General features: G+C 49.0%; 4 protein-coding genes across 4 annotated transcripts; 3 read left to right on the forward strand and 1 right to left on the reverse strand.

The window, feature by feature from the left end:
- Nucleotides 1-144: 144 nt before the first annotated feature.
- Nucleotides 145-6,168, forward strand: N7466_004898 (proteasome activator BLM10; the record flags this gene model as incomplete). The annotated part of the gene is made up of 3 exons (XM_057164295.1): nucleotides 145-575; nucleotides 645-6,042; nucleotides 6,106-6,168. 3 exons carry the CDS (start codon nucleotides 145-147, stop codon nucleotides 6,166-6,168), a joined length of 5,892 nt encoding a protein of 1,963 aa, XP_057022976.1.
- An 871-nt stretch (nucleotides 6,169-7,039) lies between these two features.
- On the forward strand, nucleotides 7,040-9,421 carry N7466_004899 (DUF3405 domain-containing protein; the record flags this gene model as incomplete). The annotated part of the gene is made up of 4 exons (XM_057164296.1): nucleotides 7,040-7,395; nucleotides 7,480-8,349; nucleotides 8,410-9,256; nucleotides 9,320-9,421. 4 exons carry the CDS (start codon nucleotides 7,040-7,042, stop codon nucleotides 9,419-9,421), a joined length of 2,175 nt encoding a protein of 724 aa, XP_057022977.1.
- Nucleotides 9,422-9,946: 525 nt separating this feature from the next.
- N7466_004900 (membrane morphogenesis protein VPS13) lies at nucleotides 9,947-19,553 on the reverse strand (the record flags this gene model as incomplete). Its single annotated transcript, XM_057164297.1, has 3 exons — nucleotides 9,947-9,987; nucleotides 10,055-12,095; nucleotides 12,153-19,553. The coding sequence occupies 3 exons, from the start codon at nucleotides 19,551-19,553 to the stop codon at nucleotides 9,947-9,949; spliced, it is 9,483 nt and encodes a 3,160-aa protein (XP_057022978.1).
- A 1,262-nt stretch (nucleotides 19,554-20,815) lies between these two features.
- On the forward strand, nucleotides 20,816-21,965 carry N7466_004901 (DUF3429 domain-containing protein; the record flags this gene model as incomplete). Its single annotated transcript, XM_057164298.1, has 4 exons — nucleotides 20,816-21,034; nucleotides 21,112-21,156; nucleotides 21,241-21,465; nucleotides 21,543-21,965. 4 exons carry the CDS (start codon nucleotides 20,816-20,818, stop codon nucleotides 21,963-21,965), a joined length of 912 nt encoding a protein of 303 aa, XP_057022979.1.
- Between the last annotated feature and the right edge of the window lie 2,146 nt (nucleotides 21,966-24,111).

A 24,111-nucleotide genomic window follows, 5' to 3' on the forward strand; every position in this document is an offset into this window, starting at 1 on the left:
TGTTGAAAAGTTCAAGTTGCTGACGCATCGGATCTACGTTGTTAGTTGGACCAGAGCCCTCTCTGACGTCTTCGCCAACTCCTCCGGCCCCATCTCCACCTCGTGTCGCTCGACCTCCCACCTTCTCCTCCCACACATGCGATTATGGACGCCTCAACTCCCAAGGCGATTCTAACATCCGATAACTTCCCCCATGCACTAGAGATCTCGCGGGCCACCTCACCAGGTGGTGAGCCCGCCGCGCTCAACGGCGAAGGCGAGCCAAAAGCTCGCGTCCGACCGCGCACCTACCCATATTTCTCATATCTCCCATACCAGCTTGAAGATGAGACAGAACGGGATCGAACTCTCCGGGAAATTCTGAATCATCTCTATGTCTCGGTGGAGGCTGGGGACTTCAGTCCCGGGGCTGTCCACTGGACACGCGAGCTCAGAGGATGGCTATCGCTCAAGTTTGACCCAACCAAGACGGAAAGAATCAATCTTGTGAAGCTTTATTATGAACTCGCTTTGGCTCCCGGAATCGATCCAAATGTAGCAGAGCGGTTTTCTAGCATGTTTATGCTTCTCACAAAGTTAGTTAAGCTTCTTTAAATTTGCTCATCGCCATGATAAGCAGGAACTTGAAACTAACCACAAGGCAGGCGCAAGCATTATTTGAGACCCGTCAAGGACCTAGTCTTGGACTGGAAGCCTCTCTACAAGGAGCTGAAGGCCTTTGTCCTCCCCACCGAGTCCGGTCTCGTTCACTCGACTAACCTGAAGCGAAACGTCAAGACATTGACCAAGCTTTGCGCATTTGCTCAGCTGTTTATCGACCCCTGCGAACTTCCGGCGATGATGGAGGAGTTCTTACCTCACTACACAACATCATTCTCCGAAGGTGCCTTCGTGGTAGCTGGGTTGATCAACTTGATGCTTCCCACATCACCCCCTCCCGCTGAACGTAGCGACCTACTTCCTCAGAACTACCTGCCCACACACTTTCATCTTTGGTCTCTTGTCGGTCGCTCGAAGACCTTCGACACGACATACCTTGACTATCTCTCGCGGCTGGCACGCGATTCACTGCCAGCCAGTCATATCCCATTTTCAGAGCATGGCATCTTTTCTAAGGAACAGTCCGCTCTCATCTTCACCGCAGTTCTACGGTTGTTAGAGATTCCTGTAGGGCAGTCTACTTCACCTTACAGTGCTTTGGTGGATATCTCGTCCGGTCTGGGCATCATGCTTGATCGCGATACGCGCAAGCACCCTGTGGCCCATCATATTGCTCGATGGATAGTTATGTCTCTTTCACCCGCATGTCTGGAGTCAGAAGACTCGGTTCTGAGCCAACTTGAAGGTCTAATCCAGGCCGTTGAGACCTTCTTCCACCCTTCCAACTCTGGCGCCTGGACAAGGACTTTGTCACAGCTAGTTTACTATTTAACCGATTTCTTTGTGATGCGATGGAACCGCGAACAGAGTGGGGAAATGGATATCCCAGTCGAACGACGACTCAGCGAACCTCTGAAGCGTCGCTTTGTTTTGTGTTTGAGAGATGCGATCTTTATGGGTATCTACGCTAAAAGTAGTACCGCCATGACATTCTCCCTGTCTACCCTTCAAGGACTTGCCTACTTGGAGCCACACCTCATCCTTCCCGGTGCTTTGCAAAGAATCTACCCCTCCCTGCAAGGCTTGGTGGAAGTTCACAGAACCACTTCTTCACTGCGAGCTATGCAAGTATTGTCTCGGGTAATTACACGCACCAAGGGATATCGTTGTCACATGACGACTCTTCTCGGCCTTGCTTTGCCCGGTGTTGATGCTAATGATCTTGAAAAATCACTTCATGCCCTTTCCTTTATCCAAACTGCATGCTATAACATCCCAATGGTTGATATGACGAAGGGGAGAGAAGATGTCAATTGTAATATGCTGGCAGTTCAGTGGATTACCGGTGAAATGGAAAGAATGGAATCAGAAGGATCCGAGGTACAGTTGAACTATGACACTGAGCTGGACGATGAAACCGAGGAAATGATTCTTCGTTCTTCGACCTGTGGGTTTGGAGATTTCACAATCTCATTCCTGGGACGTGTTTTCACTCTTCTAGAGAATCTTCCCGATGTTACCAGGGTACGCAATGGCTCACCAGAAGAGAACATCGTCAATACGCTTCCGGCCACTTTCATGCCTCTTCTTGCATCTCTTTCGCCTGAGTATTATGATATTGCCCTGGCAAAGATCGTTGATTTCGTATCCAATCATGTCATCCATCAGGCACGAGATGCCATGGCCTTCATTTGCAACGCATTGTGCAAAGTCAATCCCGAAAAGGCTCTCAAGTGTTTTATCCCAGTGTTGACTCAAGGAATTCGTACCGAGATCGAGGAAAACGGGGCGGGTTCGACTAGAACAACCGGTACCGATGTGCTTCCTCGTGATCGTGGATTGGTCTGGAATGTTAGTATGCTGAGCATGTGTGTGGTTCATGTCGGCGATGCTGTTCTTGCTCACCGACAGGAGCTTTTCGACATTGCAGTTTACATGCAAAAGATGTGCCGAGGCATCCCAACCGTGCACATCTCGAATTACATCCACCACCTCTTGCTTAACTTGACTGGGACTTACACTAGAGATTACGCTATGTATGAACCGGCTGATGTCGAGGGTGGCATTCAGCCTAAGCACTGGACATACAGGCTTGATGTGAACAAACTCAACATCCAGTGGCATGTGCCCAAAAGGCAAGAGCTAGAGTTTGCCGTGGAAGTCTTCAAAAATCAGGCTGAAACAGCACTGCGGCATCTGTCTGGTTTGACAAATGAGACCTCTAGCATCAAACGCGACGGCAGCGGTAAGGAATGGTCTGATGAGGTTACTCGTAACCTTGTTCTTCTACGACTTCTTCTTTCCGGAATTTCCGTTCTATTTGATCCTAAAGCCGCCTCGACATCCTCCCCTGAGTTCTCAAATGGCGCGTCTGTTGGCTCTAGCGAATTTGATATGATCGATGACACGACTTCGAATGGTGTTGGTGAAGAAGACGAATTCCTTGACAGCTCTGATGAAGCAACGATCAAGGAAGGCTTCCCATATCCGACCGGATACCCCCTTCAAGAAGGTGACGCCCTTTATGACACTATTCATGAGATTCGTGAACGATCCGGTTGGGTTCTGCACTTGGTACACCGATTCTTATGTGATAATCAAGAAGACGATGTGCCATGTTTCGGTGCCCTCTTTTCGGCATTCCGCTCTTGGTTTGTCGACGTTGGTATTGAGAGATCTGCTCATGTTCTTGATCGGGTAACCCGACTTTTGGCGGCAGACATTCATCCTTATAAGATGAGTGGCATCAGGAAAGACTACCCAAGAGCTCTTCTCGTGCGCAGAGCCAATGTCTATCATCTGCAACGTCTACGACACAATGCCGCGCCTCGATCACGGTCCAAGCTTGACGAACTCCTTCTTTTCGACATTGCTGAGTCGTGTGTTTCTCTTTACACCGAGACGCGCCGTAATGCCCAAAATGCCGGCGAGTCGGCCCTCAAATCTGTTTGGGGCGCACGATCTCTGGTCATCCCTCCTCTCCTAAAGGCTCTCCAGACTGGTGTTCAGCAGAATGACCACGCGCGCATTAAGGGTGCCCTATTTTCATTGCTGCTTAGTAGTGTCGCGAAGACAGCTGGACGGGACTGGAAGTATACACCAACTTTGATCCGCACTTTCCTCGATGCTAGCGCAGTTGATAAGCCATCTGTACAGAAGATTTGTTCCACTGCTGTTTTCCAGATCATGGATTACGGTCGGTCCATGGAGCGAATGGCTATCTTGGACCAGGTCATTGTAGAAGCAATTGCCCCTGCTGAAGATGTTACTGCGCAGATCGAGAAGAAGCGCAACTCCATCAACAAAAAGCGAGCTACGATCGAAAAGAAGAAAGCTGATTTGGCCGATGAATTGGTGAACCTAGCTCGGATTTCGCACTGGAAGATTGCCAGCCGTGCCGCAACTATTGTTATTACCATGGGATTGCGGTTCGATTACATTGCCAGTGAAAACCTGATCGAGTTGGTGACTCTTGGCTCCATTGATGACCACCCAGGCCTCCGCGGAATGTACTCACAGGCACTTATTGCTCTTTTTACCATGATTGATGTTCGTGCCATCTGCAGCCATGAGTACAAGAACTACATTCTTGGACACCAACGATTCCCAACCAAGATCAAGGTGGCAACCCGTCCATATGAGAAGGGTTGGACCCAGGAGTATTTGACTAGTTTCGCCAAGCCCGAAGCCGACTACTATGTTGATCACGATTTCCCTGGTTGGCTCATCTGGGGCAAGACCATGCCGGCGTACAAGTCTAATTTGGATCGAGATGTTGAGTACGACGAAGTCGAGTGGAACGTGCGAACTCGAATGGGTAAATTATTCACGCGCGACTGGTTCCACAAGTATTTTGCCTACTTGAAGCAGGAGCCTAGAGATCCCTCTGCTGACAAATTCCGAATGTCTTCCGCCATGATGCTTCTCTACGCCTTTGAGCTGATGCTCCGAGACGGTCTTACCGCAGCCACCTTCAACGAGATTCAAGAGGAGATTAAGCTTGTTTTCGAAGATGGCAGTGATAAACATCAACATCGAGCCACAGCAGAAATCCTCGGAGCCTTGATTAGCTCTGTCACAGACACTAGTGTTGAAAGACGCACTTTTGTTTGGGAGTACGCTTTCCCCATTGTGAGGAAGATTTTCACCGATGGTCTCACTCCTGAGAATTCGGGATACTGGACTACTTTCCTCCACATGATTCTTCAATGCCGCGATCCTCGTCGAGCTTGGCCTATGGTTGACTGGCTGGCAAGCTTCCGCTTGGACATGACCACCAATGCGGCATTCAAGGAAAGCTCCAAGATCAATCTTCTGCATCAATGCATCATTGATTCCGGCTGGCACTTCCAGCTTGACAAACCAATTGTCGAAAATTTCCTGGCTCACCTGGACCATCCATACAAGGGTGTACGAGAGGCCATGGGACAGACTCTAGCAACAATTTACCGCACCAGATACCACGAGTCATACCCCGACCTCCAACACCTGTTGAAAGCCCAAAATTCCGCTTCATCTGTGGGCAGCTACCCGTATGCTCCTTCTGAAGAATTCTCAAAGATGCTCCGTGGAGTATTCGCCCAAATCGAAGAGTGGCGGCAGGCGAGGACACCGGGTCAACAGACCCCATCTTCATACACCTCCGGTAGCAAAACAGTGCTTCTCTGGCTGGATTCAACTCTATCATCTCATGAGTGCACCCAATTAGTCCCGTTCTTCCCCGATGTGTTTACTGCCCAACTCTTACACATGATGGACGTTAAGGAAGATCCCGAGCTACAGTCTCTGGCATACCACGTTTTCCGCCATCTCCCTAACATCCCATACCCTGCTGAGAAGAGTTCTGAGTTCATCCAGTCTCTTATCCGCATTGGACAAACCTCACCTTCGTGGCATCAGCGTCTGCGTGTCATGATCAACATTCAAATCATCTACTTCCGCCGACTCTTCCTGTTGGATTCTGCCGATCGTGATAAGCTTTTCGAGTGTATCGCTTCCATGCTTGAGGATTCTCAACACGAGGTCCGCGCCGGTGCATCGGCCACTCTGTCTGGCATGATCCGCTGCTCTCCGGTGTTCCTACGCGATAAGATGGTTCACCGCTTCCAGGAGCGCTTCACCCGACTCCTCGCAGAGAATCCTCTCCCCAAGAAGCCCAAAAACTTCCGATCTGGTCTTTCGTCTGTGGTATCATCCGGCGCGGGCACACCTACTCCCGAGCACAACCGTCTGGTAATTGTTCGACACGGTGCCGTTTTGGGCTTAGGTGCCCTTGTCCAGGCGTTCCCTTACAACAGCCCGCCCCCACACTGGATGCCTGATGCGTTAACTACACTCAGCATTCGTGCTGCTCACGACCCAGGTGTTGTGGGATCGAGTGTGAAGTCGATTATCAGCGAGTTCAAGAAGACCAGACAAGATACATGGCACATTGATGCCAAGGTGAGTTTCTCTACTGGCAATTTTAGACAGTCCGTGGGTACATCCGCTAACATATTCATTCAGGCTTTCACTTCCGATCAACTCGAGGATCTATCAGGTGTTCTATGGAAGAGCTACTTTGCTTAAAGGCAGCGTGAAGAAGACTTGAAGTTATCACATTCGACTGGTTCTCACTGATAATGTGCTAATTTTCTGATGTGTTTATGGGATATGTTGTTTTTTTGGTCTGGTAGTGTGTTTGAATGGGAAGCTGTGTGTTACTCTATTTTCACATGTGGATCAACCCACATTGAGTAAGCTGGTTTTTCAAATGTTCGCGTATCGAATGCATGGGTGTGTTGTACATACCTGGATCGAGCTTTTCAAAGAAATTCACATCAATTATTTCAATGTTTCATCTCCTTGGGTTTAAACGAAAGAAGATCAGAGGTTGCTTGGGACTAGTAGTGGCATCTGGAACAACAGATACTTTTAAAGCTCTTATGAATATAGACCCTTCCAAGGTTCGAGTCAAGAGTAAGTCGTGAACCTCGAGATAGCCTGTATTGAAACTAGAGACACAGCCCTGGAGCATCGATTTAGATAGAACTGGGCCCTTCCGAGATGACTTTTGTGATAGGTTTCACAGTTGCGTTTTGTATCACATACAATCCAACTTTGGAATTCCGAGTGAATGTTAGAATTACATGGGTTTTGAATAATGAAGCGTCCATATTATCAGAATCTTATCAATTTCGAAAATAATCAATTTGTCATACATCAAGTAAGACCCTTTTCGCATGCCAGATTAGTCGTCGGCAGTCACCTGGGGCAGTACCGCGTTATGATGACATCGTAGTACCGACTGTGTTTCTGCCTTTCAAAGACAACCTTCATTTGCATTTCATGACGCTGCAAACCTTGAAAGGGTGTTTTCCCTATCAGCACTCGAGGGTATTACTTTCATTTCTCTTTTATCCCTCGTCATCTCATCAACCTGGTCCTCAGATCTGGCACCATGTCTCTGCATGATCGCCTTTATCACTCGTTCACTGAGAAATCGTGGCCAACCTTCTTGAAGATGCCCAGCAAGGGTCCAGTCGCGTTTAAGACGCGATCCCTACATCCTGCACGGAAGAGGAGGTGGGTACAGTGGGTTGGTTGGTTGGTCTTCGTGGTTACAGTTATTGAGACATACGCACGTCTTGCCGCTTGTCCCGAGATCTCTCTTCTACAGCGGTTTAACTCTCCGAGCACGGCCTTTTCGCTTCGTCCTGGTCAATATCGGGAAATCGGGGGCTTTCAATATATCTCTGACAGCCAAGATGTAAATGATAATGAGGTTGATGAGACGGGGAACCTTCACGACATCAGGTTTGTGATGAAATGATACACGCTGCCTTAGGTTCTCACTCTGCGAGCTCTTAATTTGCTAACTTCTCCTCGCAATGCTCACAGAAACGAACAGTACTATCTAGGTGGGACTTTGACTCTTACTGGTAGCTCTGGTATCTCTGATATCTCTGATTTCACTGTCCCTGGTTCTCCCCACCCTGTTCCCTTAATCTACGATCCATACCCACAATACAACACCAGGCAATGGCGACGCAAACACCATGGACATTTCCAGCCTTGCTTAGGCCCGCGTGGCCGTGACCTTGATCGAACCAAAATGGAGGATATGGTCATGGTATACAAGGGGAAGCAAGTCGGCTTTCCGCAACCGAGCTTTGGCTCGCACGAGGCAATGGATCTGGACGGGGACGTATGTACGGACCGCTACTCTCGCTTTGGTGCATACGGGTACGATGACGAAAATGACGATGAAATTCCGGGGTTCTCTAGGCCACCTCCCGTGAATTGGTTCGAGTTGGACTGGTACAATCTACAAGCTCTTTGCTATGAGAGAAATGCAGATCGGTATTCGCAAGATTTCTCCATGAACGACACACGCCATGGACCTCTCTCTTTCGAATTGAGAGAGCCCCCGAAAAAGATGTATGAATCAGAGAAAAGTTCCGAAAAATTGAAAGGCAAACAACATCAGCCTCGGTCTGCAGTCCTTATTCGAGCGTGGAACAGTATGGTTTGGACGGCCAACCATCGTGAATACCTTCGTGCGCTGATTATGGAGTTGTCTTTACACACCGGTGGTGAGTATGAAGTTTTTCTATTGGTTCATGTCAAGGACGATAATCTACCGATCTTCTCGGACCGAAAAACAATGGAGGATTTGCGGAGATCCATTCCTGTGGAGTTTCGGAACATTGCGTTGTTCTTCAACAATAAACTATTGGAGGCTTGGTACCCCAAGATTGAGGAGCATAGGTAAAGGCTCCTTTATCATCTACTTATGCAAATCTTTCTTGATAGCTGACTTCCCCCGAGTCCAAAGTTACAGCACCACCAACCATTACAGATATTCTCACAGTTGTATCCCAACTTTGAATACTACTGGCAACTTGAGATGGACGGTCGCCATACGGGACATGCTTATCACTTCCTCGAGCAAGCGGCCACATTCGCAAGGCAGCAGCCTCGCAAATATCTATGGGAGCGAAACGCCTACTTTTATACCCCGGGTGCTCACGGCCCCTGGAAGAACTTCACCGAACTAGTCAACGCAAGCCTCGCCGAGAAGCCAGAAACCACAATCTGGGGTCCCGTGTACGGAACAGGAATACGACCTCTGGGCCCTGAGCCACCAGTCGAGAACCCTTCCCTTGATAGCTTCACTTGGGGTGTCGGCGAAGAAGCTGACCATATCACATTCCTTCCTATCTTTAACCCAAAAGACACACAATGGACATTCCCTGACAAGATCTGGAACTTCAAGTATGGTGTTGAGACGCCTCGTCGAGCCGCAGTTATCACCATGGGCCGCTACTCCCGACGTCTCCTGGACTTGATCCACCATGCACAGGCCACCCGTGGCCTGGGTCTAGCATCTGAAATGACGGGTACTTCCTGGGCGCTCTTCCATGGTCTTAAGTCTGTGTATGTCCCGCACCCGATGTATGCGGATGGCCAGTGGACACCACAGGAGCTGGCCAGGATATACAATCGGGGCTCACCAGAGAATATCAACGGGGGGTCCGATAGTATTTGGACTTGGAACCATCTCTATGATCACATTATGTATCGTCTCTCGTATATGTTTACCACGCATACGGGGGAAGATTTGTACAGGCGATGGCTTGGATACCGGACCGCTGAGAATGAAGGTGGCAAAAAGGTACAATTGTCTTTGCTGCACACTTTCAATCGTTGGTTTGGTTACTGATTCTGCTTTTTACAGTCGTCTGAAGCTCGCTATGGTCGACCTTGCTTCCCATCAATGTTCTTACATCCCGTCAAGAACACCGATCGCATGTTCGGGCCGGATCGTGCAGTTCCCTGATTAATTTTGGTCTTTCGAACTGCATGCCGTGTTACCGATTCCATCCTACTAATCAGCTACAACTCTTTTCAGCTACGCATGCGTTTTTATTTTATTTTATTTTGCCAGATTCACCTCCCTGTATCGTCACCCGTGGACATATGGCTATGTATAACTTGACTAGTTATTAGGCCGGCTATCTAAACTTAATTCGACTCTTGATTGATGCCAACAGGCAAAAGAAACCTTAAAGAAAGAGCTCTAATGAGTACCAAAACCTTGAAAATATCGATGGATGTCTATTACTAAAGTAGAAACAAGCTGAATGCATAAGCGTAATATGTACGTGAAACCAAAAACCTAACAATAAAATCAATCGTTTCGGAAGTTCAACAGAAAAAAACATGAAAAGAAAAAGAAAAGAGAGCCCAAAGCCCTTTAAATGAGAAAAGACAGAATAACTGGAAGCCTTCTTTTGGTTCCCTTCCCGTTAATGCAGTCCGTTTTCATACATCAATCATTACAAAAGGGCACGAAGGCACCTGTCTATCCTCGGACATTATACTTCTCATTGAAGGCATTGACCGCTGTAAAAAATTGCGTTAGCTCTGGTGTCAGAAGAAGAAAGGGGGCGTAATGAAGAATTTAACTCACCAACGGCAATTTGTCTGTACAGCCAGTTACGAGAACTTTCATCCTGCACAGGAATGAAGGGTCCGTTGGCTCCGCCCTTGAGCGTGATGCTCATGCCAGTCCGCTCCTTGGAGATGGTTTGGATGTCCGTCAGGCGAATATCCCACTCAGTATAGAGTTTTTTGGTGCGCACCAGCATGATGCGGGCATAAGTCAACATGACCAGCATGTCTCGGCCAGGAAGTTCCAAGTGCGCGATGTAATCCTCATTGAAGTATTTACCGTCGTCAGCAGTCTTGAGCCAGAACTGACCAAGCGCTTCTCGCTGGGTATATGGCCGGACGATACCGTCTGTGCCAATGAATCGGGTAAGTCGGACACGATCAAGACCTTCGGCATCGAAGACAGTGGTCGTGTTCCGGACGCCTTCGGCAAGGTTGGAAGCAAGATCAAAGGCTCCAATGGCGGGTTTGGTAGCAAGACCTAGCACACCCTTTCCGACGCCCTTGAAAAAACCTGCCACGCCCTCTTTTTCGGCACCTTGGAGTGGATGACGGGCTAGTCCTCCGATACCACTGGCCAGGCTGCTTGCGAAGGCATTTCCACCGGCTGTAATTCCGTATAGTGCATGCTTCGGTCGGTTGCGGGACTTGGACATCCGGCGCTGGTCTTGGAATTCCTTGTCCAGGGTGGCGGCAGCAAGACCCTTGGACATACTTCCTGTAAGCTTGGCCATACTGTCTGAGAAACCAAAGACAGATTTCTTGACGAAGCTGGTAGCACCCTTTGCAATGCCAACGCCCAATTCTTGGGGTCGGTCGGTCATGACCAAGCCCTGGTACGGTTCATAGAAGATGTCCGCCACACCTGAGCTGACTGTGTTAAACAGACCAACAGGGTTACCCAAGAAATCGGCGGATCCAAGAATGATGTGCACTTGGCTCACAAATTCTTGGGTATAGTGTGCGCGGATGTTGTTGACAAGTCTTCCAAAGGAGACACGGGCATTCTCCAGCATCAGAGCGTTCAACCGTATAGGTGCATCGTTGACGTTACCCATGGACATGGTCATGACATTGACGATGAACATCAGGGGATTGGAAGGTTGCATGGCGCCGTCTTCTGCATTGACACGTTCCGTCCGCATGAAAGAAATATCCAATTGCATGGGTTGCAAATGGAGAAGCTCAAAGTATACATCTTGACCAGCTTCATTTTGTTGCGGCTCGGGAATATTCAAGTCCCCATCACACAGCTTGCCTTCTTGTTCTTCTGTCCAAGATGCCCCGGGAATCTTGGCAAAGTCCAACATAGCAAAGACGAAGTCTTCATCCAACTCAAGGGTCATTTGCTGCAACAGGAGAGTCGCGTACTTCACGTAGAGAACACCATAAGAGTCGTCTTTGACTCTTGTGACCATTGCGTGGAAAATCGGGTGCGCTTCCATTTCTTTCCCGGTCTTAGGGACAACACTGGGGTAAAGAAGAATGGGGAAAATACCACCATACAATTGGTTATCAATCTGAATCCACTTGATAGTGGTGTTCAGAGTCTGGTACAGAGCTGACTCCCGGAACTTGATCTCAATCTCTCGGAAAGTGAGATAGAGAAGCTCCTTCAAGTTCTGATTGATAAGAGAGATACCGATTCCACCTAGACGGAGCTGAGCCTTGAAATTCACGTCGGAGTTCATCTCCTTGACCTCGAATCCAGCAGTCGTATTGTTCTGCGAGGCTTGGCCCTTTTGCTGTTTGTAAATACTCTTCGAGGGCTTGAAGTTGGAAAGAACAAGAGTTTGAGTGGGCCCATCCGCCACGATGTTAATGTCGACAATTCTCTGGTGCTCATTTGACTTTGATGGCGGAATGCGCATTGGAATCAAGTTACCGATCTCAGCAAGCTTGATATGTCGCTCTTTGCCTTGGCAAGACAAAACAAGAGATTTGTTTTTGGTTGCTGGGTAATCCCACGCGTAAGGCATGATACTTCGAGGTGGGAGGCGGTAACGGATAGGCCGCCAGCCACTTGAGTCGTCCTCCTCATCATCATCCACGTTGGGGTTCTAGAAACAAGAAGAGTTAGTATCAAGAATCGAAATCGGAGTAGTGTACAAGCTTACAGCCTGGTGGAAGATGAACTCGATGTCACTTTCATTACGCATCGAGAACGGCCAGTTACGAGTCTCAAAGCTGAGGTGCAAGAAAATAGTTGCCCCTTCCAGAATGACGTCGACCTTGATCAATTTCTGGCGCTGATTCGCTGACTTGGCCAATTTGACGTGCACAGTCCCAACATCTGCAATGTTAAACGGAGAAGACCATTGATTGTTCACCCCGGGAAAGCACAGACAGAGCTGCTTTTCTTGGACTTGGCGGAGGAAGTGAAGCGGCACCAACTCGCCACTCTTCAGCTCAAGAACATTCGACGAGCCAGGTTCGCGCACCATGAGGTCTTCGGTGAGTTTGCTCTTCAGAATGAACCTGGGCGCGATGGTGACTACCTTCGTCATTTTGTACTTGCCTTCGCCCTCAGCCACAGAGACTCCCGAGTGGAATTCATACCTGCCCTGAGAATCGGGGAAAACAACCTCGAAAGTGCTACCAAGAGCCTCAAAACTCTGTGGCTTGCTCCATGAAGAGTCGCCGACCTTCAAGATAGATCGATTCTTTTGGTCATTTGATCCATAAGAATACATGTATGGCAGAGCACGGCCACCGCCTCTCGGGTCAACTCTGAGGCCGCCGCCAGCAGCATTGCGGGCAGACTGGAGGAAAGCCTTGCTTTGAATGTCCATGGGCAGACCGGTCTTATTCAGTACGAGGTACGGGCTGTAAACTGAAACCTTGAAAGCACCACCACTGTTGGGGATGTTGAAGTAATGAAGCTTCAACTTCAATGGAAGGCCTCGTTCGTCCTTCAAAGGCAATGTGTGCTCTCTGCGGTAATCCTGAGAATTTCCGTTCACAATTGCAAAGTCACTTTGTTTGAAAATAGTATCTTCAAGGTCAATGCTGAGCAGGAGAAGATGAGACAACTCCACCACATGGACGGGGCTAACGCCACCCTTTCTCAGGAAGTTTGTCCAGTCTTTCTTTGTGTTCTTGTCGTAAATACGGTACTTGAAGTCATATGGCAGCAAGTTCTGAATTTCCACAGGAGCGAAGATTCGAATCCTCATATAGGGATAAGAGCTTGTAGCTGAATCTTTGTTGTCAAAGGTTGCATTGACCTGGAAATAGAACGCCGGTGCTTGGCCTCCATTTTCACTAACGCATTGCACGGTGCGTGTCGGACGGCGTATTAGATCTTTCCAAAACAGCCGTTCGTTCGACCAGTCATAACCAAAGCCCTGATCCGGACGGATAACAACCGAGTGCAGGTATGCAGAGCCGACCGGTGCTGGTCGGGCATCACCAGGCAAAATCTTCTCAATCTTGAGGAGGTGACCCTCGTCGGGACTAAACACACCTAACTCCACTGGAATCTGGGTGTTATTCTCCACAAGTAGTGGTGAGCGGAACGTGATGTATTTGACGTTGTCAGCTCCAAGTTTCACTTCCACAAGAAGTCGGTGCAGAACATTATCTCGCTTTGGCTTCAAGCTATACAAGACCTCCCCTTCGCGTACAACAGGAATGCGGTTGATGCTGTCAAACCCGCTACCTTCCAATTTAATGCCGACTATTCCACCTTGACCTTCGGGGGAAAGAGTCTCGCGAATGGCAGTAGATTCTTCGAATCGCCAAGGATGTTCTTCTCCATCAGTCAATTTTGCAGCTGGACCATCTTCCCCTGCGCCGACATCAGCCCAGACATGGAGATCAAAGCCCGTGTAGTTGCGGATTCTGTAGGGAGCATCGGCACCTCTGGGCTTGGAAAGGACATCTTCGTCTGTGGACAGGAATTGGAATGACTTTGAGGCAAGTGCAATAGTGGCCGATGTCAATGTGAGCTCCATGTTCTTGTGAGAATAGGCATCAATGGAAAAGACATCTGGGTTTGTTTCTTTCGCCACGTGGAAACCGAGCTGCCAAGGCTCAATCAACGGCTCCCAAGCTGACTTGGAGAAGTTGAAGACGTTGACAAAGGTATCAAAGTTCGTATCAATACTCAAGGTAGAAGACCAATCACGCACATCGACGTTGAACTTCTTGACGCTCCAATCCAGCAAAGGCAAGTCATGCAGGTCACCTATCAAGATAACACGAATACCATCGATCTTAGCTGACAGCTCCTCGCGCTTCAGAACAGCTGAACTTTCCACAGCCATGGCCTTGTCGAGTGTCTCGGCCCCCTGACTGACCCGGCGACGAGTTCTGTGAGCCAGAGTGGTAGATGCTTTGCTGCCAGAACGGGCTCTGGTGCTCTTGACATCGGTAATTTTCTTCGCCTCTCCACCCTCGAGCTGCTGAGCATTCTGGGCTCGCATTTCAGATGCCCTGTTCACAATCTGGATTGCCATCAGAATATCACGCAGAGACAAACGGAGGACCAAGGGTTCACAGTGTGCCTCGATAGAAGTAAGTGCCGGTCCATGATCTTGAGGCCGGCTATCAACCGATAGCTCGAGTGTGAAATCGTCCAGGATCCGCAGTCGACTAGTTTCAAACTTGTCCATACGACACAGGAACATGCCAAGCTTTTGAACCTGCAAGGTCGAAACATTTTGACGAGAGATGAGAACCTCTTTGGTTCCGATAACAATGGCTTCGGAATGAGGAATGGTGGGGTTGGCCACCATGATAACCTGAGCATCAACTAAATTGACACGGAAAGAAACGGTTGTAGATCCAGCCGCAGAATCTCCAGTTGAAACTTCGGTTGGTTCTTTATCCGAAGCTGCTGCATCAGATCCCGGTTCCGGGTCTTCAGGTAATTCAGCTTCCTCTTCCAATATCTCCACGGGGCCGTCAGAGGTGAATGCCGAGTTGCTAAATGACTGCAAGGCAGATAGGTAGTCCAAAGCAAACATGATGCGCGGACTGTCAATAGTCAACATCGCAATGAGATGCTTGTCCGGTCCGGGTGACATGGACACACTAGCCATGAACTGCTGCTGAACATCGTTGTTGATCAATGACATGATGTTTCGGAACTTGTTCGAGTCCTGTCGGCGACTATCCCGGATCGAGAACGAGTGGATGAGGAGTTCGGACTCCAAGGAACCATCTGTCAACATGCGGAGCTTGACTCTTGTGTCATTGAGAGAGAACTTTGATAAGCTCGAATCTTCCAAACGGCCAGCAGGCTGATCGTCGTTGGCTAGAATAAGCTCCAGTCCAACACTATCTACCTTGAAAATCATATCGAGTCGAACCCATGTCTCTTTGTTCGTTGTATCATCTGGGCCTACAGCTTTCTGCTCCTCCGCTTGAACGGCCTTGGAGGTTGTTGTCGGCTCTGTAACCGACGAGGGTAGAGATTCCAGGGCCTCGAGCTCTTGCTGTTCAGCATCAGTTGCAAAGGCGCCAGGGATGGACTTGGAAAGGGCTAGCAAGAACTTCAGTTGACTCTGGGAAATACGGAGATTGATGGGAGACAAAGAGCCTTCAATCTCCATGTCTGGGCGGGCGTTATTGGCCTGGTGTTCCATATAGCAGATGCTGAAGTCAAGGTTCACTTTCTGGATCATCTCAAGCTCTTCTTCTGTGCCATCTTTGAAGTGGAACTTGGAGGTCAAGCGGATGTTACGCACACCAGTAGAAATCACATTGACAGCTGGGCTGTCTTTGCTTTCGTCCATTGGCACGAATTCGTTCTTGACATAGATCTCACCAAGGTGAGCAGTAACTGTATCTCTGGGCCTATCGTCCGCCATCACTCTAGGGAACACCAATATGGGAGTCTTGACTACAATATCAAGCCGCATTCGTGAGGCATTCTCCTGGAGCTGATTGGCTTGGCTTGCAGCAGCCTGGCGAGCCGCATTGAAAATTGCCTGCATTTTGCCGAACTTGACCAAAAAGTTGATGATCTTCCGGTAGGGCTCCTCAAGGAAATTGATCTTGATTGAGCCGGAGCGCAAGTAGACCTCCGAGTCATAGCCAGGGTAGGTCTCGCTCTCTGGGTCGAAAGTCTCGTATCTGAAATCGGCGAAGTTATCCCCTTCAATGGTCAGGAGGCGTCGAACATCTGATTCTTCAGGCGCGCCCAAGTTAACATCGTCAACCAGGGTCAAACTGCCAATTCGGGACTGGATGGTCATTGAGCGCCCAACTAGGAATATTCCAACATCTGCAGTGTTAAGACTTAACGTTGCCAGTCGAACACCGTCATTGTTGAGGATAAGGGCAATACTCTTGAGGTTAGATTTGATGCGAAGCTTGCCAGCTTCTTGGGGGGCTTCAACAGCATCAGCTGTCTCTTGAATGGCCAAGTTGCCTGTTTGGGAGTCTTCGTCCACTTGCTGCTGTGGACTTGTGAACGTGAGAAGGATGAAATCCAATAGCGTGAGCAGGGTCTTCCTTGTCACTACGAGATTGATGGTTGATACCGAAATGTCAAGATTCATCGCAACACCCTCGTATGTAGACTCAAACTCTGGAGACTCGGGTTTGACCCTGACCATCTTCAAATGGAAGAGATCTTTGTCTTCATCTGCGTTGAATCCCTTGGAGGAGACTATTCTCTTGAACTCTGGAAGTGGGTTCTCTTCGATATAATCGTCGACGCTCAAAGACTTAAGGATGACCTCGGCAACCATGTCATAAGGACGCATGTAGAAGTCAAGCTCAAAGCCCTCCGCAACCAATTCTACCAGCAGTTGATCTTTCAGTGGGTCTTGGGAATCAGAGCGGAAAAGAGAGCCACGCAACCGCCCAACGTTGAATTTGAACTCAAAGTCTCGGCGGTGAATATTGTTCGTCGAGTCCACATTTTTTCTCGCGTGGTCAGTTTCTGATTCTGCTTCATCGTCGTCGACAACAGGGAGATCTCTCAAGGCCGAGGGCTGGAAAGATGCGGAGCGAGCTCTGGTAGCAATGGCTTTCTCTTCGTTGGCTTTGGCCGCCGCTGGATCAGAATTGGCCTTTCCGGTGTCGAATTGAGGAATTGCAATATCAATCAACTTCATCAATCCCTTGTATTTAGTATCTGACATGGAGGCATGGAGTTCGGGCAAATTGCCTGATATACGTGTCCGGGTGAGCTGTGTCACCTTGGGAACGATGCACATCTCCAGCACGAAATCCACGTTGATCCGGTCAACGATATGGAAATTTTTGGACTCAACATCAGACGTAAGCTGGGCTTTGGTTGCTTCCACACCAGGTCCAATTAGAAGTTGGGTGGAATCCAATTTGATAAGGAAACGATCGTATAACAAGTGCTCTAGCTGTTTGTAATCTTCCTCTTCGTACTGGTGGCTTTGTTTGGCCTGAAGATCTCGCATAGCCTTTCGGTCGACCAGCTCACTGTTGACACTAGCGTGACCGGCATCGAGGATCAGACAAAGAGAGCTCTCGTGTGTGATACTCTCGGGCACGATGATCAAGGGTGCGTGAACATCAAAGTGGGCGTCGACTTTCTTATGCTCTTGCAGAGCAAACTCCAGACCTGCTCGGGTTTGCTGACGAAGACCTTGAACAGTCGCTCCTGCAGTGTCCAAAAGCGCACCAATGGACTCCATGTGTCGGTCAGGAGGTTCGAAAAACTTCACAATGCCCACCAGGAATCGGGGGTTATAGATTACTTCGATACTCTTCAACTTGACCTTGACCGCCGAATCGGCGTCACTTTCCAGGGGATTCTTCTCCAGTTGCAGGTGGAACAAGCTATCTTCGTCCACCGCATCATCGGCACTAGCCTCCGAAGCGAGATCATCGTCTTCTGTGCTAGGCTGATCTTTTGTCGGCTCCGGAATGGAGTCTTTGACCTTGACAATCTGAGGATACAAGGTACCGGGAGTGGTACCATCGTACATCTTCAAGCCACCAAGATCAAGATCTAGGAGGTAAGAGTCCGGACGCTGAAGAGCTTTGGCACGGAAGTTGTCGAACACCAACTTCATTACCTCATTTGCTGCGCCATGAGGATCCTGCTTGAGAGTAAAGCTACCAGCACGCAGACTCCAATTGACCTGGAGCTTGACCCATTCACGGGGTACATCAACACTCTCTGAAAGAGCCTTCTTTTCGTCCCAGTCAATAGCACTGTATAGCTCCTGGCGTTGCTCTTCTGTCATGGCTGGTTCTTCTGACTCTTCCTTCTTGGCGCCCCAGATCCATTCACCCCATGACTGTTGTTGAGCAGGCTTTTTGACTCCAACATTCTCTTTGCGAAGCTGGTTTCGAGCAAGAGATCGCCAGAATCTGATATCCTCGTAGCTAAGCTTCCTTTCCAAAAGGTCTAACTCTTTAGACTCTTCCGGTGAAAAAGCTTCTTCTCGCTTCTTCTTCTTGAAGAATTTGATATATGCGATACGATCGTCTCTGCGCTCTTTGATATAATCCCAAGTCCATCGTCGATTTCGGTCATGAATTTTGCTTAGTACAGCCTGTCCGGCGAATTGCAGCCAGGCCTTCGGGTCTTCTTTGACGGAACATTTTGGCTGGTACTGTTTATATTCCTGATGACGGATGAAATAATGGAAGAGATCCACAAGCATCAAGGCATCACGATACTGATTATCGTCCAAAACAAAGCCGAGCTCGTCAAAGAGCAAACGCGCTTTCATAGCGGGGCGATCGTATTTGCCCGATTTATCCATTTCAAGGCCTGCACGCCCACTTACGGGACGAAGCATGAACTGATTACCCTCACCGTTGTCAATGGTGTCACGTAATTTGTTCATTAGGTCATCATGCTCAATTCCCTGGGCCTCTGCACCGATATCAGAGCCGCGACCTGTTCCAAAGAGTGTCGCATCCGTATTCCAGTACACAGACAAGGCGCCGAGGACCGCAAGTTTATGTGTAGTATCGGAGGTAGACTGGATAAACGTCGGGTTCCAATCTGCGTCGGTACTCACGGCACTGAGCTCCTTCAGTGTCACTCCCACAGCGAATGGATGTCCTGGAGAAGAGATAGAATCTTCGTATCGGATGTGCACATTCTTGATAGACACCTGTAGGTTGTCCACCACGGCTGTGACCATGCTTTGGGTGAAGCTCTGGTTTCGACGCTGTTCCTCCTGGCTCATTCCTTCCGCGTTGCGCTCACGAAGAAGTTCGGCGCCTTCAATCCGTTCCATCTTCAGTGTATGCGCCCGCTTAGCTTCCTCTGTCGCATCGTAGTCCGCATCCTCCTGGGGTGCTGCCAGTAAAAAGACATCTTCAATGTCGACCTTGACCGGTTTGCCCCTAAGATTCGACCAGGGAATGGATAATGTGAGTTGGCCCAGGTGGCCTTCGACGACATTCAAAGGTAGATGAAGCTGGTCGAGGGCTTCGCGGCGCAGCTCGAGGTTGCGTAGTTTGACATCACCGGACCAGATTCCAATGTTGAGCTGCTTCGCGTCGAAGTTCTTGACGTAGATGCCCAAAAAACGGTTGAGCAGGTTAGCAACCACACCCTCCAACATGGTTGCGAGTTATGGTCGTTGACCAGGCCCGGGTAATTGGGCTCTATGGCCGTTGATGTGGTTGCTGTCGCTGGTACAAGGTGGGTCGTGCGTTCAATGGTAATGGACCTAGTTCTGAGAAGGAGCGTCAGTGCTAATTCTTGGGGGCTTCAGAGCGTGCGGGGGGTCAGTTGTTTCTCACCAACTCAAGAAAAGCCAACTTCATAGACACGCTTCGTGAGTGAAGCACCGGGCCATTTAAGTATGGTAAGTCGGTAGCACGCGATACCGAAGTGGAACAAGCAGCTCCGAGAGAAGTGGGTGCCAGGATATTATGGGTTAGTGGGGAAGGGTTATGTAGAGAGAGAAATTGATGGATAAGGTGAAGAGATCAGATAACGACGACCAGCGAGGTCGCAACTGGCCAGGAAAGTTGGGTATCCAAAGCCAAGCCAATTGCCTTGATTGCGTGGATCAAAAGGCCTTCCTCTCTATCTGGTAATTTGGCGACCGTAATGAAAGGGCCAAAAACGCGCGGTACACTCACAGCTTCTCCGCCCTGGCATTTGTCCATTGCCGAGTTTCCCCATAGTTACTTGGACCATCATGCCTATGTCATTCTCACTAGTTGAAAAATGATCAGATAGATGTTTTTAATCAATAGCTTCTTGTCAAATTACATGTTGGTTTTTTTTCTCTCAAAATATCTCAGCATTATGTGCATATCAAGATAATATATACACATATCAAATGTTTTTAAGATACCCCCCTCATGTACCGTTACTGTACTGGAGAGTACGCATGTTTACTTCAAGCAGAGTGACATCAGTCCCGTGCTGGTCACTTAGTAAGGAGCCAAACTTGGAAAGCTGCTTCCTTGTTACTCAGCTAGGGTTCCCGGCATCATTCAAAGTCACATGACTATCACGTCCCCCGGGGTTTTCCTAAACTTTCTGCCTCAGGCTATAAATCAGGCGACAAAAAGAGGTAAGCTTGTGCGGCTTAAGTCTCTGTGGTTCCCCGTATGGATACACCTCACCACTCGGTCACTTCATTTCTGGATATTCTTATTTGCTCCCAATCCGGAAATCCACGGCCCCCCCGACTTTGCTTTTGAGTCCTTCTCCGGGTGAATACCCCCATCTCCACTCTCCACTCTCCTCTCCAGCTCTTTCCAAGGCCAATTGGGTGTGTTATCCTGGCACTGTTGCTCTACCCGAGGCTTTTCCTTTCCGCGCAAACTGCTAACCCGACTACACACGAAAAGCTCTATATCCCCCGCCATGCTTTACCGCAACGCCGCCGCCCGCTCTGCGCTCCGGGCCATCTCGAGCAGCTCCAATGCTTCGGTTGTCCGCTCCGCTCTGGGCAACAACATCTTCAAGGCTCAGCTGACCTCCTCCGCCCGCGCCATCCGCCCAACCACCAAGCCCAGCTTCGCTCTGGCCGTTCACAAGCCCGTTACCAGCGCTCTGGTCCGCTACTCGTCTTCCTCGTCTAAGGTATGGTTGTTGATGAAGCTGGCTGTGATATGCGGGGCACGCAATGGCTAATTGAGATTTTTTTTTCTACTTGATAGGATGGCGACGATGTCGACATGATGGCTGGCATGAAGGCTGAGGCTGTATGTTCTAATCCCTGTCAATTGACCTTGGTCTTGGGTGTAAATTTCCGGAATCAAGACTAACAATGTCATTGTCATATATAGAAAGTTATCAAGGACACCTTCAGCTTGGCTGCTGTCCCCAAGGAGGCTCTCTACCTCGGTATGGCCGGTGTGATTCCCTACCTTGCCACCTCTCTGCAGACCGTTGCCCTCTCTTACGAGATCAACCGCGCTGCTGTTGATGGTGAGGGTCTGATCTTCTCTGGCCAGAGCGCCGAGCTGATGCTGCACATGTTGGAGCCCGTCCAGGTCGCCTACGGTGCCGTTGTAAGTTGAACCTGTTTTGAGTCTTGAGCTGCTTATCTATCAAATTAAACCCCCGCTAACCACTCTTGGACAACCAGATTCTCTCCTTCCTTGGTGCCGTGCACTGGGGTCTTGAGTGGGCTGGCTACGGCGGCAAGTTTGGCTACAAGCGCTACGCTGCCGGTGTTATCGCCCCCGCTGTGGCCTGGCCCACTCTGCTGCTCCCCGTCGAGTACGCTCTGATCAGCCAGTTCCTTGCCTTCACCTTCTTGTACTACAACGACGCTCGTGCCGCTGCCACCGGCCGTGCTCCTCACTGGTACGGCATGTACCGCTTCGTGCTGACCTTCGTTGTCGGTGCCAGCATCGTCGCCACCCTGATTGGCCGTGAGCAGATTGCCCAGACCCTGACCTCTGAGCACACCATCAAGGATAAGATCAACGCCCTGATCTTCCTGCAGAAGAAGGAGAAGGAGGAGGCCGAGGCCCGCAAGAAGGCTGTTGTTGAGGAGGAGGAGTAAATGTGTTGATTTCATTTAGAAGCCAACGCGTACACGCCCTGTAACAAGTTTTTGTTTTGTTTTGTCAGCTGGGGATGGGGTTCTCCTCCCCGCATTTCACTCTCGATGTTTGCATTCCCCGTGATTTCCTGTAGAATATATACGCAGAACGCACTAGGGCCGAAAGCTTTAACTGATTTCTTTTGTTTCAAATGTTTCCATTGGTGGCACCTGGGCACCACGAACCGAACTCGCGAAGAAATTAAAAAGGACCAAGGAAAACCTTGAAAAAAGACCCCGGATGTCTTGATCTATTTCCAGTAGACCCGCGCTAGCAGCTGCATAAATGCTCAAGTGCTCATGTGAACCGGCGATTGAAGTCCAGACAGCTCACCCACGTGGGGCTAAACCGGATTGAGGGATCAACAATCATCAATTGATGAGTTTGATTTTAAATTAACATTTAAAAGCAAGAATTAAGCCCCGAAGGTCACCTGGTAGGGCAATCAGGGCCGATACATCAAAGCCAGAACTCCGTAGACTGGAGTTCCGAGTTCCCGTGTCCGGTCCCGATGATTGGGCAAACAAAGGTTGAAGGCCGATTTTCGCATGAAGCAAGTAGCCCGGTTCTAAATCCGTCTATTGTTTTGAAAGATTTTCTGCTATTCAAAACACTTGAGTGCTTCACATGCATTGACATGGCCCTGAGCTTAGTCACTCCTTCAAACATGACTGCACTGTAGTTACTAGTCATCTATGCATCGCTTCCTGGAAGACTGGTTGGAGCAAGCCTAAGTGGTCTCTCTACTCCAGATCCTGTCCGTATACTGTAGGTGAAATCTGCATGTGGGCGATTACTACCCAGGTAGTAGGTAGTAGCTATCAACATCTCTACTAGTACTACAGGTAGTACTTTCTCACATACATTCATAGTACTATGTATGCAGCACCTGGGCACTTCTATATTGATGCACACTTAAGTATCCATGGATGGATGTATCATTCCAAGGTTCCAAGCTTATATAGGGGCATTTACGCTACGAGGTCAACTGATCTTCTGCAGTTTTTTTCTTTTTTTTTTCTGTCCAAGCGTTTTAAAGATCGTTCCAACCGTGGTCGAGTGGACCCCCTAGGAAAAAACAAAAAGGAAGGTATAGCGAGCCGAGCTGCATTGTGGCTGGAACACAACCCCGGTTGCAATAGAAAAGCTACGGGAACGCCAGATTCCCGTAGGATCATCGAGTGTTGACCAAAATTAAACCCATGAATTAGTGAATTTTTGGCTCCTCGCGTGATCTGCTAATCCAGTGCACGTCCCCGTCCCTGGCAGGACACGGGCGCGATCCTCGTTCACCATATCCTTAGCTCTTTCCATAGTCCACGGGCGAGGTTGGACTAAGACACTAACTTGGTCAAGCTAAGACCAATCTTTAGTCTTTTTTTTTTTTTGGATTAATGATCCTCTGCCTATAATCTCTCCTCGCTGCCCCCCTCCTCCCCGCGCGCTATGCTGATCTCTTATAGGCTGGCATCTCGGCCAAGAATCGGGCATTTTCTCCCTGTTCTCCAAGGCTCCAAAGTTCGTTTGTTCTTGTTATAAGAATGGATCCCAGACGTCATCACCCGTTGATGGCAGTAATGTGATTGGACTATGGTTGCAGTTCTTGGGGTATTTTTCTTGGAGGGGAGTCTTTGCCCAGATTGTAGGGATAGAAATTACTAGGTTGATGTCTTGGCGTTTTCCTTTTTTCCAATGTACGGGGAGAACATACATGATGTGATCTTCCTATGGAGAGGGAAAAAAATTCTATTTGGAGAAAGAAAGTGGACACCAGTTCATCCATTTTATCCAGGGGTACGGCAGGGGAGAATGGGCGATTGTTCTTGGCTGCGACTAGTGGATTCTCCAGGAATGTGTTCCAATCTATCATAATCTTCCGGCATTAATCCATGAATAGGAGGGCAGGGAAATGGGGAAAGTATATCAATTTACACGATACTAGTAGTCTTAAAAAGAAAAGAAAAAGTGGCAGTGGATTTTAGGGGAAAGGGGGGGGTCTAGAACCCGCAGCGAAAAAAAATGGAGTGTCATGTGGCTGATCTACGGGGCTCAATTGACATTGAAGATGGAGTCAATTCCCAAGGGTTCATCAGAGAACACAAGTTC

This window comes from Penicillium verhagenii (assembly GCF_028828195.1).
Source record: "Penicillium verhagenii strain IBT 33310 chromosome Unknown utg000005l_segment0_segment0, whole genome shotgun sequence".
Lineage (NCBI taxonomy): Eukaryota > Fungi > Ascomycota > Eurotiomycetes > Eurotiales > Aspergillaceae > Penicillium > Penicillium verhagenii.